This window comes from Phacochoerus africanus, chromosome 2 (genome assembly GCF_016906955.1).
Source record: "Phacochoerus africanus isolate WHEZ1 chromosome 2, ROS_Pafr_v1, whole genome shotgun sequence".
Taxonomy (NCBI): domain Eukaryota; kingdom Metazoa; phylum Chordata; class Mammalia; order Artiodactyla; family Suidae; genus Phacochoerus; species Phacochoerus africanus.
This window is the reverse complement of record NC_062545.1, coordinates 238,453,990-238,471,589: the sequence shown is the minus strand read 5'-3', so window position 1 is coordinate 238,471,589 and position 17,600 is coordinate 238,453,990. Positions and strand designations below refer to the sequence as shown.

General features: G+C 53.5%; 2 protein-coding genes across 4 annotated transcripts; one reads left to right on the top strand and one right to left on the bottom strand.

The window, feature by feature from the left end:
* Nucleotides 1-14: 14 nt before the first annotated feature.
* On the top strand, nucleotides 15-11,998 carry GBA2 (glucosylceramidase beta 2). The gene is made up of 17 exons (XM_047767871.1): nucleotides 15-896; nucleotides 4,643-4,734; nucleotides 5,035-5,150; nucleotides 6,966-7,184; nucleotides 7,486-7,725; nucleotides 7,936-8,038; nucleotides 8,197-8,350; nucleotides 8,441-8,566; nucleotides 9,043-9,215; nucleotides 9,469-9,573; nucleotides 9,761-9,868; nucleotides 9,976-10,127; nucleotides 10,253-10,359; nucleotides 10,505-10,647; nucleotides 10,727-10,842; nucleotides 10,940-11,131; nucleotides 11,427-11,998. The coding sequence occupies exons 1-17, from the start codon at nucleotides 562-564 to the stop codon at nucleotides 11,691-11,693; spliced, it is 2,748 nt and encodes a 915-aa protein (XP_047623827.1). The 5' UTR covers nucleotides 15-561; the 3' UTR covers nucleotides 11,694-11,998.
* On the bottom strand, nucleotides 11,863-17,559 carry CREB3 (cAMP responsive element binding protein 3). Of its 3 annotated transcripts, none has more exons than XM_047767880.1 (10): nucleotides 17,419-17,559; nucleotides 17,078-17,215; nucleotides 16,824-16,845; nucleotides 16,680-16,747; nucleotides 16,474-16,563; nucleotides 13,759-13,865; nucleotides 13,576-13,644; nucleotides 12,717-12,801; nucleotides 12,528-12,612; nucleotides 11,863-12,450 (listed from the first exon to the last, which is right to left on the bottom strand). In XM_047767880.1, exons 1-10 carry the CDS (start codon nucleotides 17,431-17,433, stop codon nucleotides 12,134-12,136), a joined length of 996 nt encoding a protein of 331 aa, XP_047623836.1. In that variant the 5' UTR covers nucleotides 17,434-17,559; the 3' UTR covers nucleotides 11,863-12,133. The 3 variants fall into 3 exon arrangements, with proteins under 3 accessions (XP_047623836.1, XP_047623834.1, XP_047623835.1); XM_047767878.1 differs by having other exon boundaries at nucleotides 16,824-16,971; nucleotides 17,419-17,544; XM_047767879.1 differs by lacking the exon at nucleotides 17,419-17,559 and adding an exon at nucleotides 17,307-17,412 and having other exon boundaries at nucleotides 16,824-16,971.
* Between the last annotated feature and the right edge of the window lie 41 nt (nucleotides 17,560-17,600).

Genomic DNA, 17,600 nt, shown 5'->3' with positions numbered 1-17,600 from the left:
GCCGGGCCGGCTGGGCCGGAAGGGGCTCGAGTGGTCCCGCCGCCGTGGGTCACCTTCCCACGGGCTGGCGCCCTGGCGCTGGCGCTGCCCGGACACCGGCCGGCGGGACCCGGCGCCCACCCTGGGGGGCCTGGTGCTGCAGCCCCGGGACGGGACCGAGGCTGCCGCGAGCTCCCAGGCGGGTCCCGGGGGCGGTGCCTGGCGGGCCGGTCCCCGGGACTCCTCCCCTCTCCGCGGGCACAGTCGCCCTTTGGCCGGGCCAGCTAATCACCACGGCCCAATGACGTCGAGGCCCGATCCTTCCCGCCCAGGGCCCAGAGAGACGACCGAGGACGAGACCCTGGCGGCTTTATTGCTGTCGCCGCCGCCGCCGCTGCAGCCACAGCTCCCCGGCTCCAAGGAGACACCAGCTCACCTCAGCTTTCCCCAGCGGGCAGCCCTCGGAGACGGCACCTAACAGCAGTCCGCGCCCGCGTCTGGGCTTGGCTGGCCAGATACTTTGTACCAGAAAGCTCGGGACCCGAGACTACCGAGGTCGTGGGGATCCAGGATCCAGGAAACATGGGAACCAGAGTCCCAGCCTCGGAGCCGACCAACTGTGCCAAAGGGGATCCGCAGACTTATTACCCTGAAGATATTGGAGGCACTGAGACTGCGCAGGTTACGGACTGCCAGAACCCTGAGGACAATCAACCCCAAAATGAGCCGAGCCACAGCAATCCAGAGGACACTGGGCAGCTGATGGCTTCCTATGAGGGTAAAGCGGAGGGCTACCAGGTGCCTCCCTTTGGCTGGCGCATCTGCCTGGCTCATGAGTTTGCAGAGAAGAGAAAACCCTTTAATGCCAACGACATCTCCCTGAGCAACCTGATAAAGCATTTTGGGATGGGCTTGAGGTGAGTAGATCCCATTGCCTAAAATAACTTGTGCCTGGCTTTGTTCTAGCAGAGGCAGGAAAGTAAGGGGGGTGCTTTGTTCTAGTCTGGTGGCCCCATCCCCAACATATTCTAAGCCACTGGTTCCGGCTGGTGAGATTAGGTCACATTTCTTTGCAACTCTCTTCCTTCCAGGAACTCATCTTTTTAGCAAAAAAGAACAGGAGCATGTGGACCTTTCGGTCAGCCTTACCCATTTAGGCTGTCTCACAGACTCCCTCTTTTCCAAAGACTGCCCTTTGGGATTATACTTTGTGGCAAGATAGGAAAGAATATTCTAGGGGATATGGTACTGATACATTGTTGTGTCATGGGGGGGGGGCGTTCTCAGCCCCAGATTCCCCTGAGCAGCTGGACTATTTATTGACCCTCATTTCGGCACAGCATTTTACAGTCCCAACGCCCATCAGCTTCTTTCCTCATCAGTTTTGACTCCAAGGAGTGTGTGAGAGGCTGCTTGCTCTCAGCCCTAAGGAGAGGGCAGGCGATAAGAGATGTTCTAGAATAGACAGCCCCTGATATAAAAAGCAAAGAAGACCTTTGGCCAGGGAGGCACTGCCTTAGGTTCCCCAGAGCTTAGTAATGATCTTCCAGAGCATTTCCTTATCTCTCCCCCACAAGCGGTGCAGACACTCCAAGAGCTTACCCTGAACTGTAGAACTCCTCCAGATCCCTCGATTCCCACTGGATTCAAAAAACTAGTGATGGAGCCAAGACCTATTAACAGGAACAAGTGGCCGTAGGACAGAAAGCATCATCCTGAGTCAGTCTACAGAGTAAACACAGAGCTGGGGAGGGAGGCTTAAAGTTTGGGAAATCCAGCCCTGGCAGCCTCTAAGTAGGGCATCCTTCTTTTCTGCAGTCAGTGCTGTGGGGCTGGGGTAGAGAGCCCACGTACCTAACCCAAGCCCTAGGCAGTGGGAAGGGCCTGTCACTGCCCGTGTATCTGATGCCTTTGTCAATTCCTCTAGGTGGCCTGTCCCAGAGAACAATAATCCCTCCAGGCTGCTTCTGAAACTGACCCAGCCCAGTTTTGACCCCAAGTGGCTTTGAGTCAAAATAGGGTCTACGACAGGGGTGCTGAGAGAAGCACACTGGGTTGCATGTGGTGGGGACATTGAGATCAAGAACCTGTAGGCATCCTAGCCCCCTAAGAATGACAGAGGCCCGAAGCTGTGCTCAGCCCCCTGGGCTTGGCTCCCCATGCCAGGACAGGGTGAAGATCGCTGACACAGGGGGCTTTGGAATGAGATGAGGTCCTGTCTTGAGGAGAAAGCAGGGTGAGACAAAGAGGAATTCAAAACAATAATTCTTAAGTTGGGTCTGAAATTAGGGAAAAGGCCAAATGGGTCAGGAAGGGCCAGCTGCTAATCTCTCACTAAAGGGAGTGAGAGAAAGGTGAGCCCTGAGAGGGAGCTGAACTGGGAGTACTCTGATCAGGAGCTCTAGCACCACAGAGTTCTCTTGGCCTCAGAGTAGTAAGCACTCAATTGTGTTTGCTCCCCGCTCCAGCCAGAATCCATCCATCCAATGAGTATGTATTGCATGCTCGTTCTGTGCCAGATACCCCTTTGTTCTGCCTATCTTCATATCTTGCACTTTGCCCTCACTGCCCGAATCCTCTCCCCACCCTCCCTCCCTCCCTCCCTCTGCCAGTCCTTGCTGGCCTCCAGTGTCAAAGTCTAGTTTCCTCTAAGCTGGCAGAGAAGATCTGCCTCCCCATCATCATAGCCTTCCCTCCCTCCCCCTTCACCCCTGAAGCACACTGGGTTGCATGTGGTGGAGACATTGAGATCAAGAACCTGTAGGCATCCTAGCCACCTAAGAATGACAGAGGCCTGAAGCTGTGCTCAGCCCCCTGGACTTGGCTCCCCATACCAGGACAGGGTATTCTATATTCTTTCTTCACATTTCTCCTCCCCTTGCTCATGTCCCTGGTTCATCTCTCTCATGCTGCCTTGTTTGGACATGGGTCCTTTGTCAATTTGGCAACTGTTTATTGACGGCGACCATGTGCCCTGCCCTGTGCTTGAAGCTGTGGGTAATAATCAACTAGTCTTTGTCGGTGTCCCTTTCCCCAAGGAACTTAAAAGTATGTCAGACTCACATGAGCAACACTAAAATAACAGGACATGGAGTTCCCATCGTGGCGCAAGGGTTAATGAATCCGACTAGGAACCATGAGGTTGCGGGTTCTCTCCCTGCCCTTGCTCGGTGGGTTAAGGATCCGGCGTTGCCGTGAACTGTGGTGTAGGTCCGAAGATGCGGCTCGGATCCCACGTTGCTGTGGCTCTGGCGTAGGCTGGAGGCTACAGCTCCGATTAGACCCCTAGCCTGGGAGCCTACATATGCCGTGGGGGAGCGGCCCTAGAAAAGGCAAAAAAAAATAATAATAACAGGACAGCGTCTGATTGGGAGTTGAGATAGTACATATACAAGTAATGAACCTACGTGACACGGATGTTCCACTTTGTGGTTTTCCTATCTATTGTGTCATTTGTTCTTTTGACTATTCCCTTGTGTTAGGAAGGGCAAGAGGTATCCCCATTTTATAGATGAGGAAACTGAGGCTCAGCAGGGTTACTTACCCAATTACATGGTTACAAGGGGTGTGCGTGAACGATGGGTTGAAAATACTAGGTAGGGAAGGGAGTGGGATTGTGAGAGTCTGACAGGGCAGGGTTGCTTATTGAAGACCTGCTCTGAATGAGAATTTGTAGGAAATAAAATTAGAAAATAGGCTGAGAGAGATGTCAGAGCCTTGAATCCCAAACACAATCATTCTGCCTATTGGATACAGACCAGGAAAATGTTGGAGTTTTTAGAAGGCATCACTGGGATATTATGGGAGAGTAAAATTAGAAAGCTTACAGTTTAAATGCTGAACTGAAAGGAAAAAGAGAAAACCAGAGAGAAAGACTTAAAAGGAAATGCCCCCAAAACGTAAACACTGGTTGTATATGGGTCGGGGTTTTTTTTTTCACCTTCTACTGCATGTATTCTCCCAATTTTCACCTTTCATAATCAGGAAGGGAGTTCCCATTGTGGCTCAGTGGTTAACGAATCCGACTAGGAACCATGAGGCTGCAGGTTCGATCCCTGGCCTTGCTCAGTGGGTTAAGGATCTGGCGTCGCTGTGAGCTGTGGTATAGGTCGCAGATGCGGCTCGGATCCCATGTTGCTGTGGCTCTGGCGTAGGCCGACCACTTATAGCTCCGATTAGACCCCTAGCCTGGGAACCTCCATATGCCGCGGGAGCAGCCCTAGAAAGGGCAAAAAGACAAAAAAAAAAAAAAAAAGAAGAATAATCATTTTAGAAAGAAGAAAGTTATCCCAGCAGTTCACGCCTGTTGGTGGGGTAGGGGTCATTATAAATCTGGAATCCGGAACTGGCCCTTTCGGCACATCAGAAGAAATCTCCTGGGGTAGATTAAAGCAGCGGTGGTGAAATTAGAGGTGAGGAAAGATCAGAAAGCGCCTTCTGCGGAGACTAGAGAGGTGAAGCAAAGACAGTCCCAGTCCGTGAGCTGGGGTGACTGGGAAGCTGAGAGGACCTTGAACTGTAGAGAAGTCGAGGGGGGCAGAGGTTTGGAAGTGAAGGTGATGGGTCCTCGCAGCTTAATGGGAAGTCACATCTGGGTGTCCAGAGAGGCAGGTGACAGCAACCTGCCACCCCCCTTCCACTCACACTGCCCCTTGCTCCTCAGGTACTTGCAGTGGTGGTACCGGAAGACCCGGGTAGAGAAGAAGACACCTTTCATCGACCTCATCAATTGCGTGCCCCTGAGACAGATCTATGGTGAGTCTCACTCCGGCTTGGCCCAGTCAGAGAGGGCCCAGCCTCCAGGCCTACTGCACAAAGCTAGGCAAAGAGGCTTTCAGCTCATGCGGGTTGCGCTGACCCAGCCCCTAGGCGTTTTTCCCTCAGCTTTATTGAAATGTAACTGACATAGAACATCCCTGTAGGTTTAAAGTATACAATGTGTTGATTTGACAGCCCCCTGGTGTTTAGAGGAACCCATCTTTCTAGTCTAGAAGGTGAGAAATGGACTCACTTTCCTCGCTTGGACCCCACTAACCATCTTGATTCTTCTTCTAGGTTGCCCCTTAGGTGGCATTGGGGGAGGCACCATCACCCGAGGCTGGAGAGGCCAGTTCTGTCGTTGGCAGCTTAATCCGGGAATGTACCGACACCAGACAGTCATTGCTGACCAAGTAAGTGCCAGGAGGAAGAAGAGACGTCTGGGATAGTATTTGTCAGGCCAGGAAGGGTCTCTTGGCTAATGTAGGATGTGGCAGGGAGATACGCACCTGATTCAGTCCAGTAAGTACTTCCAGGATGACTTCTATGTGCCCAGCCCTGTGCTAGGATGCATAGGAATGACACACTCAGAGCACACGTTCCTTGAAAGAGTAAAGGTACCCCTGTGCCCTTCAACTCTCTAGTCAATGCTTCTACCTACTTTGCTGCCCCAGTTCCACTAGCTGAGCCAGTATCCAGCTACAGAGAGGCGGAGAATTCTAGGACCACTTAACTGGTTGAAAGATCAGAGGGAAAACAACCCCAGAGTCTACAAATATGTGAGAAAACAGGATGCACAGAGCACCCACGGCCTGCTCTGACTTGCCGGCCTTTAGCCAGAGGCCTGCTTCTTTCCTGGCGCTCATTCCACTGGAGGCTGGGGCCTTGAGAACCTCTCTCCCAGGAAAATCCCCTTCTTCCCTTTATGGAAGCTTTAGTTCCCTGTGTCTCTTCATCACTCCTAGTGATTGCCAGAGGCACATGGCCTACCTTTAAGCATCTCTCTCTAGTGCCCTCCTCGGCGAGCTGTCCACCAAGTTCCTACTTCCTGTCTGAGGGAGGCCTCCAGCTTTTAGCTCATCTTCAAAGGAGAAGTGACTAGCAGACCTTGAGTCTCATTAATGACAAGGCCCTTCCTTGTTCAGGTTTACCAGCCCTGCCCAATGCCCCACGCTTCCTCTCTGGCTCATCCTTTAGGTATCCTGAGGGAATGCCTTCCAGACTCCTGACTCTACAGTTAAAGTCATTTTTGCTTGCTTAACATGTGCTAGGTCCTGTGCTAGGCTTTTCCTATAATATTTAATACTTCAAGAGACTCCTACCAGGAAAGTACCATTATTATGCCCATTTTACACGTTTACACACATTATCGAAACAAGGGAAGAGCTATTAACCCCTCACAGCCCCTCCCCTCCAGAGCAGCCAGGGGGTCCGAATGTAAACACACTGTAACATGCTAGACCAGAGGGGTAGGGGGACACACAGGAGAATGATTCACTGCTTGAGGACAGGAGATGGCATCTGACCTGGGCCTTGAAGGATGAGGCATTTTAGCAAATGGAGAATGAACATAAGCAAAACCACGAAGGAGGAAACAGTATACTCAAGGAACGGTGTTTGCCACAACTAGACTACAGAGGCTTGAGCAGGTAATTGAGTCTGAGGGGTGGAGAGAGGCCACATCGAGAAAGGTCTCAAGGAGGAGTTCCCTGGTGGCTCAATGGGTTAAGGACCTGGCATCATCACTGCGGGGCTGTGACGCAGGTTCGATCCCTGCCCAGGAACTTCCACATGCCATGGGTGTCCCCCCTCCCCCCCAAAAAAGAAGGGCCTCGGAAGCCAGGTAGAAGAGTTTAAACTTTAGCCTGAGGGCCATGCGGAGTCACCGAAACATTAAAAAAATACAGATGAACCTATCTTGATTTCTCTTTAAGAAGAATCCATCTGAAATCCAGAGGAGGAGGGGCAGAGTAAAAGCAAAGATGGTGAGGGTGTGGGTTGGGGCACGAAGACCGCAGCAGCGAAAAGGGAGAGGAAGCTGGGAGACCGATGGAGGGGGCACGACTTAAATGTCTCCATGAGCGTAGGGGAAGGGCCTGGGACATGAGCCCGGCTGTGGTGCCCTGGTTGCCACTGCAGTCTCTGGGAAGAGCTACCTAAAGAGAGGGAGTTTCCTTTGAGGATCCTTTGAGTCACCCAGTTCCAGTCCATATACCTTCTTGGTTTAGTTCACCGTGTGCTTGCGTCGGAAAGGGCAGACCGTGTACCAGCAGGTCCTGTCCGTGGAGCACCCCAATGTCCTGCGCAGCTGGAACTGGGGCCTGTGTGGGTCCTTTGCATTCTACCACGCCCTCTATCCCCGAGCTTGGACAGTCTATCAGCTTCCCGGCCAGAATGTCACCCTCACCTGCCGCCAGATCACACCCATCTTGCCCCACGACTACCAGGTGAGGCTCCCCCTCTCTTTCCTCCATCGCTCTCCCTTCCCCAGCATCCGTCTCTCCTGAAAGTTCCATGACCTGTGCAGGGGAGGAGACGGAGCGTGAAAATCGCACTGGTTGCTCAGGACCATGGCCCGATTGGTTTTCTGTCTCTTGGTGGAGAGCCTGCCTGGGAACATGGGGGGATGCAAGGGGAAGACAGCACATGGGGGTATTTGAGTCAGGCCCTCAGTGCCAAGGGCTGCTTCTGGAAGGGGAGCCAGAGGGGGCTTCTGGGGACCATCTGAGTCTGATCGTCTGCTCCCAGGACAGCAGCCTGCCGGTAGGAGTCTTTGTGTGGGATGCGGAAAATGAAGGGGACGAAACCCTGGATGTATCCATCATGTTCTCCATGCGGAATGGACTAGGGGGTGACGAGGATGCCCCAGGGGGCTTGTGGAATGAGCCCTTCTGTCTGGAGCGTGATGGGGAGACGGTACAGGGGCTGCTGCTGCATCATCCAACCCTTCCAAATCCCTACACGATGGCTATGGCTGCTCGACTCACGGTATGGGGGAACCTGCCCTAGACTTAGCCCCTGAGCCCCCACTCCCGGCCCGGCCCCAGAACCTACCACCATCCCACTGTGGTCTCTTGACTTCCTCATCTCCTGAGTCCCACCCTCACCATAGCCCTTAAGCCCCTAGACTATGTACGGGAGACTTAGAAGCCGGGGTGCCTGTGGGGCTTCTCCTCACAGTCTTTGGCCCCTTTACAGCCAGACACCACGGTAACGCACATCACAGCCTTTGACCCCGATGGCACTGGGCAGCAGGTGTGGCAGGATCTACTTCAAGATGGACAGCTGGACTCCCCCGCTGGTGATGGGGGGGCGTCTGACAGGGAGGTGGCGGGAAGAGAGGTTGTCCCTGTCTTCAGAGCAGGGGCGGGAGGCCTGGTAATAGAAGCCTTATTCCCAGGTTAGGATCCCTGCGGCTGAAGCAGGTGCCTGGGCTGATTCAGCTTGTGCTTCTCTCAGGCCAAAGCCCCCCCTCGCAGAAAGGAGTGGGCATCGCCGGGGCCGTGTGTGTTACCACCAGGCTGCCACCTGGAGGCCGGCGCCGCCTGGAGTTCTCGCTGGCTTGGGACATGCCCAGAATCATGTTTGGAGCCAAGGGCCTGGTCTACCACAGGTGACGGGAACGGGAGAGTGCACGGATTACGGTGCTGGGGCTCGGCGCCGGAGCCCGCATTCTCATCCCTCCCCTTGCTGGCCACCGTAGGCGGTACACCAGGTTCTTTGGCCCAGATGGCAACGCAGCACCCACCCTTAGCCACCACGCACTGAGCAGATATGCAGACTGGGAAGAGAGGATCTCCGCCTGGCAGAGCCCGGTGTTGGATGACAGGTGCCAGTGGGGCCCCTCGCTTGCCTTTCTCCCAGGCGCTCCCACTCCAACTGGGACTTTTTTTTTTTTTTTTTTTTGGTCTTCTTGCCTTTTCTAGGGCCGCTCCCTTGGCACATGGAGGTTCCCAGGCTAGGGGTTGAATTGGAGCTGTAGCCACTGGCCTACGCCAGAGCCACAGCAACACAGGATCCAAGCCGCGTCTGTGACCTACACCACAGCTCACGGCAACGCCGGATCATTAACCCACTGAGCAAGGCCAGGGACCGAACCTGCAACCTCATGGTTCCTAGTCGGATTCGTTAATCCCTGCGCCAAGATGGGAACTCAATGGGACTCCTTGATTCACTCTCCACACACCAAAGTCAGCAGAGTTGAGTGGGGATTGAGTCAGTAGCCCTACTCTGCTGAGCCCCAGAATCCGTCCTTTCCTGAGAGGTCCATATTCATTAGACCACCCCCCTTTCCTGACCCCCCAGATCCTTGCCTGCCTGGTACAAATCTGCACTGTTCAATGAACTATACTTCCTGGCGGATGGGGGCACAGTGTGGCTGGAAGTCCCCGAGGACTCACTGCCAGAGGACCTGGTGGGCAGCATGTGTCAGCTCCGCCCCGTCCTGCAGGAGTACGGTCGCTTTGGCTACCTTGAAGGTAGGGGCTGCCGGGGGGGGGGGGGTGGGGGGGGCAGCGCAAGGTGTGGCAGGCTTAGCCATAAGGCTAGTTCGTGCCCCAAGCCAGGATGGCGGGTTTTGCCTCTCCCTGGGTATTGGTTGGGATGATGGGGATAGTGGCAGGTGTGCAGTGTGACAGTGCTGCACCCCCAACTCTAGAGGACGAGCTGGGGAGGGCAACGTGAAGAGGCAGTGGGAATCGTGGCAACGGTGCGTCTCCCTCGTTCCTCCAGGCCAGGAATATCGCATGTACAACACATATGACGTCCACTTTTACGCTTCCTTTGCCCTCATCATGCTCTGGCCCAAACTTGAGCTCAGCCTGCAGTATGACATGGGTGAGGGTCCCATTTGTGCTGCTTCTGCCCGCCTAGCTCCCCACGCCCCGGAACCTTGTGGCCCCTCAAGGCTGTCTCTGCATCCCACTTAAGGGGTCCCCTCTGGAGTCACACACACAGCTCTGTGCCCGACCCCAAGCCTAGCCATTCCCTGCCCCGTGCCCCCCTTGTGTATCTGCTCCCCCAGCTCTGGCCACTCTCAGGGAGGACCTGACAGAGCGACGGTACCTGATGAGTGGGATCACAGCACCTGTGAAAAGGAGGAACGTCATCCCTCACGATATCGGGGACCCAGGTAAGAGTCCCTCCATCACAAGAGAGCCTCCCCTACCTCAAGTTTTGCCCCTTCCACCCCTCCCCGCCCCCCCAGCGCAAATGGACCGGGTCTCCTCCCCTCCCCAGATGACGAGCCATGGCTCCGGGTCAATGCATACGTGGTCCACGACACTGCTGACTGGAAGGACCTGAACCTGAAGTTTGTGCTGCAGGTTTATCGGGACTATTACCTGACGGGTGACCAGGTCTTCCTGAGGGACATGTGGCCTGTGTGTCTGGTAAGAGCTGCGTGTGCAGTGGCCGGTGTGCCAGGGGCATGCTGCCTGGTATTTATGGAGAGCCCAGCTGGCTACTGTTGTCTTTCCTTAGTACCTAGGTCTTCAGTCTCTTGGTCCCTCTCTAGGCTGTGATGGAGTCTGAAATGAAGTTTGACAAGGACCAAGACGGACTCATTGAGAACGGAGGCTATGCAGACCAAACCTATGATGGATGGGTCACCACAGGCCCCAGGTTGGGGGGGGTGGGTAGGGATTTCCAGGGGCCTAGGTGGGGAACAGTCAAGAGACTGTGGGCTCAAGGAAGCGTGACCTGCCTTATACAGCCTGGGAGTGGCTAGAGCTGCCAGTCTGATCCCTGAACCTGTGTCCCTGACCAGTGCTTACTGTGGAGGACTGTGGCTGGCAGCTGTGGCTGTGATGGTCCAGATGGCTGCTCTGTGTGGGACCAGGGAGGTCCAGGATCAGTTTTCTTCCATCCTCAGCCGGGGCCGAGAAGCCTATGAGAGACTGCTCTGGAACGGTGAGTCAGGGGATCCTAAGGACCAGGAAGGCAGCTCTGGGGACACAGGGAGCCCTACTTTGTCCTTCCACTTCTCCAGGCCGCTATTACAACTATGACTGCAGCTCTCAGCCTCAGGCCTATAGCATCATGTCTGATCAGTGTGCTGGCCAGTGGTTCCTGAGGGCCAGTGGCCTAGGAGAAGGAGATACTGAGGTGAGAGACTAGAAGGCGGAACCAGAGAGAAAGGTAAGGGTTTCTCCTGGAGGTGGGAAGCAGGCTGAAGAAACCATTTCATCACTTGCCCGTCTAGGTATTTCCTACCCCACATGTGGTCCAAGCTCTCCAGACCATCTTTGAGTTCAATGTCCAGGCCTTTGCAGGAGGGGCCATGGGGGCTGTGAATGGAATGCAGCCCCATGGTGTTCCTGATAGATCCAGTGTCCAGTCCGATGAAGTCTGGGTGGGTGTGGTCTACGGGCTGGCAGCCACCATGATCCAAGAGGTAACTCACTCCCTTCCCCACCTCTCTGCCATCTGCACCTTAGCCTAGCAAACCTCCTCAGCTATCAGACTTCTGTACAGCCTGATCCAATGCCACCTCATCCATCCAGAAAGCCTCCCCCTTTTCCCTGGCACGCATCCCACCTCCCGCCTTCAGGCTTCTGCCTGTGAGTCAGTTTTATTTCCCTCCGTAGCTGGGAATTCCCTGAGGGCAGAGACCCTACTGTCTCCATCTGTCCAGCTGAAGTGGCTCTTCAGGGGTTGCCGAGGAATATGATGGCCATTTCTCTCTACAGGGCCTGACCTGGGAGGGCTTCCATACAGCTGAAGGCTGCTACCGTACTGTGTGGGAGCGCCTGGGCCTAGCCTTCCAGACCCCTGAGGCATACTGCCAGCAGCGGGTGTTCCGCTCACTCGCCTACATGCGACCACTGAGCATCTGGGCCATGCAGCTAGCCCTGCAGCAGCAGCAGCATAAAAAGGCCTCTGGGCCAACAGCCAAACAGGACACAGGACAAAGCTCCGGCCTAAAACCTGGACCAAAGGAAGCCATGCAAACCTGAGCCCAGAGGGGGAAGGAGGCACTAACAGCCCAGCCTCCAGCCAGGCCTTTCCTCCTCTACTACCCCGACCCCATCCAGACTCCTGCAACCCTGAGCCACCAGGACAATCATGCCCTCCCTTCTCCCCACCAACCACGCCAGTAAAGAGGGGTTGAGGGTGACCCAAGCATCAGAATCACTTATTTATTTCTTTCTTCACCCCATCCCCTCATTGCATGAAATGTTCAAGGAAGTCAGTGGACTCTCCCAGGCCCCTTCATGGAACAACAGACATACATGGGTGCAAATAAAACCCCAGAAAGCCAGTAAGTGTGGTGTGTTTGTGCCCTCAGGCTTCCTGACAGGGGATAGGACCTGAGGCTCGCCCTCTCCCATTCCTTTTCCTTTGAACACAGACTGGGGGCACCAGGCTCTGGCTGAGGCCCCCTGCATTCTCACATTTAGCCTGAGTACCTGCCCTGCAAGGTAACAGATATGGGGCTGTGGGTAGGGAGCCATCCTCCCTCTCTTGTGAGATTTGCATGCAGGGGGAAGATGGGACCTGGGCTGGAAGACCTTGAGAAGCGGTCGGGCAGTGGCAGCTTCATGGGCGATTCTGCCCCAGGAGCCCAAGCCATGTGGTGGAACAGGCAGCAAGAGTTGCCAGGAGCCTGGAGCTCGTGGGTCGAGCTGTCCTGTGGTACCTCTGACTGCAGCGCAGGCAGGTCCCGCTGGGGAACGTCCTCGCTGGGGAGGGCACGAAGCTGGCGGGACAACACTGAGGAGACACAGACTGTTCAGGGGCCACCCCGGCTTCCCCCGCTGGCCCTTCCTGAGTGGTCTCAAGCCTCTCACCTCCATGCTCGGCTGGCGGGCTCCCCCTTGTGTCCGAGGAGTACATGGCAGGTACGAAGAGGAGACAGAAGGAGAAGAGCAGGACCTGGAGCACACACAGGAAAAAAAAAGAGATGAGGACGAGCTCTGGATTGCACCCCTGTCCCTGCCACCTGAGAAAAGAATCTCTCCTTCCATCGCCATCCTCACCAAGACGCAGGTGCTGCTGCTGCTGGCTTTGTTTGCCGTCTGAATCACCATGGACTGCAGCCTCCTCAACTGATCCAAAAGGGACCTAGCAGAAGAGCGGGGGACAGTTAGCAGCCCCCGGCCTGGCACCCTGACATATAACAAAATCCTCCTGTTAAGGCCACCCCTCCATCTGTGCACTGGATCCTCTCTCTTACTTTCTGACCTATTTTTGCAAGTGATCACCTCTTCTCTAGACAAAAATGCCTGAAGTTCCTCATTAAAACAAACACACGGGACTCTGCCCTGCCCCTGACTTAAACTCCTTCTGCAAACACCTTTAGTGCTTGTACAACTGCCTTATCAGCTCCACACTCAATCCTCTTCAGGGATTCTATGTTCTTTTTTTATATTTATTTTGCCACACCCACATGCTGCGGAAGTTCCCAGGCCAGGGATCAAACCAGAGCCACAGCAGTGAGGCCTTACCCCACTAGGCCACCAGGGAACTCCCTCTATGTTCTCTACCTTATGGCCCAACTCACCTGGGTTAGGGTTCCAGCCACACTAGACTGTGTGGTGTTCTCTTTGCCTAAAATGCTCCCTGCCGCCACTCCAGAATCCCCATCTACTGTCAAATGCCTTCTGCCACGTGAGGACTTTTTCGCTCCCTCTTTCTCTTTCTTGATACTTATCTGTAGTTAACTTGGGAATTTATTCCCCATTGCTGTGAACTTCTTGGAATCAGATACCCATGAAAGGCCAACACCAGGCCTTGCATGTAGGAGCTGCCCAGTTAGAAATCAAGTGTGGAGCAGGGGAAATAAGAAAGTATTAAACGGGAAGAATGAGAAAGCACTGAGGTCAAAGAGCTGCTTACAGATTCTGCTCCTCCAGGAGCTGTACTTTGTTCTGTAGCTCCAGATTCTGGGCCGAGTATTTCAGGACCCTGGAGAAATAACAGGGCTGTGGGGATATGGCCTGTACCCATCCTTCAGAAACCTGACGCTCCCAATTACCTCTTTTCTCCCTGTCCCCCCCGAAGTCCCTCTCCCTTTTATACCTGTTCTCTAAACTCCCCACGTACACTTTCTTCTTCCTGCGGCTCTCTTGAGCAGACTTTTTGTTTCGAATCTTCCTCCGCACTCGTCTCAGAACTTGTTCCTCCATCTGAGGGACATTGGGGAAAAGGGTAACATCAGAAGAAGGTGCGACCAAAGAGCCTGAAGGCAACGGAGTTCAAGCTTCCCAATGGGCGAATTCCTTCTACAGCCTTCCTGAGCACTCCGCTTCTGTATAAATGCCCCCGAGAACAGGTGTTAACACCCTCACAAGCCGGAACCATTTTAATTATTAACTAAAAAACAAAAAACACTTCCTTGTCATGAGCCAACATCTGCCCCTATTTTTTCTACTTATTGGATTTACCTAGCACCCAATCTCTATTTTACTTTATTTATGTATTTACTGCTTTTTAGAGCTGTATCCTCGGCATATGGAGACTCCCAGGCTAGGGGTCGAATCAGAGCTACAGCTGCCGGCCTCCACCACAGCCACAGCGACACCAGATCGGAGCCTCGTCTGCGAACTAGACCACAGTTCACGGCAACACCAGATCCTTACTTAACCCACTGAGCGAGGCCAGGGATCGAACCCACAACCTCATGGTTCCTAGCCGGATTCGTTTCCACTGTGCTGTGATGAGAACTCCTCTTTAGCTATTTTAAAACACTTGACATTTCTTCCAAGTGAAAAAAAAATCTGGGCAAAAGTTTTAACTTATCATCTGCTCTCTTCTCAGGATGGAATGTATATTCTTAATATCTGTCAAAAGATCTGGGCTCAAGCCTGGACACTGAGATGTGACGTTCTGGCTGATACAAAGGAGAGCGAGTGGTTACTGCTCTTCTAGAGGCAACACAACTAGATAATGAGTATCTGCTGATACAGCTTGCAAGCCTATTCACTCTTTTTTTTTTTTGGTCTTTTTGCCTTTTCTAGGGCCAATTCCCATGGCATATGGACATTCCCAGGCTAGGGGTCGAATCGGAGCTGTAGCCACCGGCCCACACCAGAGCCACAGCAACTTGGGATCCAAGCTGCATCTGCCACCTACGCCACAGCTCATGGCAACGCTGGATCCTTAACCCACTGAGGGAGGGCAGGGATTGAACCCGCAACCTCATGGTTCCTAGTCAGAGTCATTAACCACTGTGCCACTACAGGAACTCCAGCCCTATTCACTCTTAGTAGTCATATCACACTACTGTACTTTTAAGAAATTAAAGTCTCTTTATCTTTCTATCAGTAAATATTGATTTCATCATAGTATCACAATACCGCACATGTGAAGCTGCCACTCATTGCTTGAAACAAAACTCAGGATTTTACATTTATTTTTGTTATACTCCTTAGTCCAGCCTTGATGAATTCTAAAACTTAACCATTCAGCCATAGGTGGATTAGTGTAAAACTAGTGAAATCTAAGTGTCAGGACCCCCCTGTTCGCACAGTACTTTGCAAATCCCTATACCAATATTACACTAATGATTTTGAATTCTTACTTAAAGAGAACACCAAAGTTTGTACAAGCCCTACAAACCAGGATCTGCCCTGGCATCCAGCATATTAACTACAGCTTCCTACAAACAACAAACGTGCCAATCTCTCGCTGTCAGGAGACGTGTTTCTACAATCTTTTCTTAGCCTCTTTGCTTCTATTTTCTATGCTGAAAATTCCATCTTGTCCTGCTTTACTTAACCCCATATTCCTGCTTGAAAAACAGTCACCATGCTGGTAAATAATTTAAGCTTAAGAACAAAGACCAAAAGGCATAAGTATTCACGTGGTCAGCCGAATGAGGACATAATGCGTTGGTCTAGGCATGCAGTTTGCACAGCATGATACATCCTGTTAAAATAAGAGGAAGAGGCGCCTCAAGGCCCCAGGGGGTTTATGACCGGTCGTTAACAGAATATGCATCAGCAAGGAGGTACAAACCTAGGCTTGCCGGGTTGCCGCAGATAGGCATGCTGTCTGTGGAAGCACAATGATAATTCTCTAGGTTCTATGCAGAGAGCTAATATCCAGCTTCTTCAATGCTAGTGATTGTTAATGCCTAAAGGTCAGAATAAAAGCTTAACTAGCTACCAGCTATGTGACTTTTAAAATAATAAAAGAACTATGTCCTGCACCTACAACCCCCTCCTCACTTGATGTAATCCTAAAGAGCACAATAAAAGCAGTGTGGTTTCTTGAGGCAGTGCTCTTGGTCCCTGAGACCTTGAGTCCCCCAGTTCCCACCCGCAATTAAGATAAATGTCTCTGTGTCTTGTTTTATGCTAACTTTTTCTGAAGTTTTACAGCACCCGTTCCTCAGCCCTTACCTGCGAAGCTGGACTCAGCATCTCGCCTCACTCCTTTCTCAAGTTACTGATATAAAATTAACAGTCAGGAGTTCCCGTCGTGGCGCAGTGGTTAACGAATCCGACTGGGAACCATGAGGTTGCGGGTTCGGTCCCTGACCTTGCTCAGTGGGTTAACGATCCGGCGTTGCCGTGAGCTGTGGTGTAGGTTGCAGACGAGGCCGGATCCTGCGTTGCTGTGGCTCTGGCGTAGGCTAGAGGCTACAGCTCCGATTCGACCCCTAGCATGGGAACCTCCATATGCCGCGGGAGCGGCCCAAGAAATAACAAAACAAACAAAAAATTAACAGAGTCAGCCTACTAGGGACTTAACCCCTGCATCCAGTCTTTGCTCCTCGAATGGGAGTCTTACCTTAGTGAGAGGAAGTGTCCCGGGCAGAGTAAGCCCCTCCTTCTCCAAAAGCCTCTTCTCCTCCTCCGTCAGTATCAGCTCACCAATCTCCTGGGGTTCCAAGAGGTGGGCAGCACAGGTGCAAGAGGGTGTCAGAGAGAAATTCGGACTCCTGCCCCAACCCGGTCAATGTGGGAATAACCGTCCTGTAAACCAAGTCAAGTTACCTGCTCTGCGGGCGCCTCCACACGCAGTGAAGTCATTTGGGCCCCTTCCTCCTCATAATCCTCATTATCTGCAAGAGGGAAAGTATGAACAGCCAGGTCCATAGTCCCCTCCCCTCCCCCAAACTTCACCTATATCAGACTCACCTAGATCTATGGAGACATACTCCTGTGACAGAGAATAGGTGTGATCATGGTGGACAAGATAGGGGTCAGAGTGGCTAAAATCGGTCAACGATGCTGGGGGACTCGACAGGCAGTTCAGGAAATCCTCTACGTCCCAATCGCTCAATGCCTGCCCAGGGTTCAGATTAACAGGCTTTGACCGATCACCGCCCCCTGCCTCAGAGACACCCCTCCATCCTGCCCGGCGCCTCCCGGACTCAAAGCCCCCCCCCCACCTCGGAAAGTGGTAGCTCCCAATCCAGGGGCGCCTCCAAGGCTTCGTCCGGCGCCGCCCCCAAACCTCCGCTTTCCTCTAACAGGAAGCCCAGCAAGTCATCGTCACCCGAGTCCAACTCCAGCTCCATATGAGACATCTGCGGAAAGGATGAGCAGAAACACAGGAGTGCACCCGGAGTCAACTCCCAACCCCACGCACGACTCCCACCGATCGTCAGTGGGCCACACCTATGGGCTCCGCAAGCGGGGTTTTCCTCCTGGATGCCGGAGGTGGCTCACAAACCCGACCCGCCTCCCAGCCTGAGTCTTCGCCACTTCCAACACCACACAAGTGACGCACCGAGCCCTGAGGCATCCTGGGACTTGGAGTTCCCCGGACGCGGAAGTGGCCTCGGTGCGCGCCACGTCCCGGGCACTATGCAAATAGAGGGGACGTCCCTGCCAGCCCCTCACTCCCCGAGGGCGGGCATTCCGGCGAGCCGCCTCCGCCTCCGCCTCCGCCTTCGCCCCGGGCTAGGAAAA

Bases quoted from the DNA above. Each gene is read 5' to 3' on its own strand.
- GBA2 (XM_047767871.1), top strand. From the start codon at position 562: ATGGGAACCAGAGTCCCAGCCTCGGAGCCGACCAACTGTGCCAAAGGG. The intron at 4,735-5,034 runs GTGAGTCTCACT...TTCTTCTTCTAG, and splicing joins GCCCCTGAGACAGATCTATG to GTTGCCCCTTAGGTGGCATT. The intron at 9,574-9,760 runs GTGAGGGTCCCA...CTGCTCCCCCAG, and splicing joins CAGCCTGCAGTATGACATGG to CTCTGGCCACTCTCAGGGAG.
- CREB3 (XM_047767878.1), bottom strand. The intron at 16,972-17,077 runs GTGGGGGGGGGG...AACCCTGGGCAG, and splicing joins GGGAGCTACCACTTTCCGAG to GCATTGAGCGATTGGGACGT. The intron at 13,645-13,758 runs GTATAAAAGGGA...TTATTTCTCCAG, and splicing joins GTGGGGAGTTTAGAGAACAG to GGTCCTGAAATACTCGGCCC.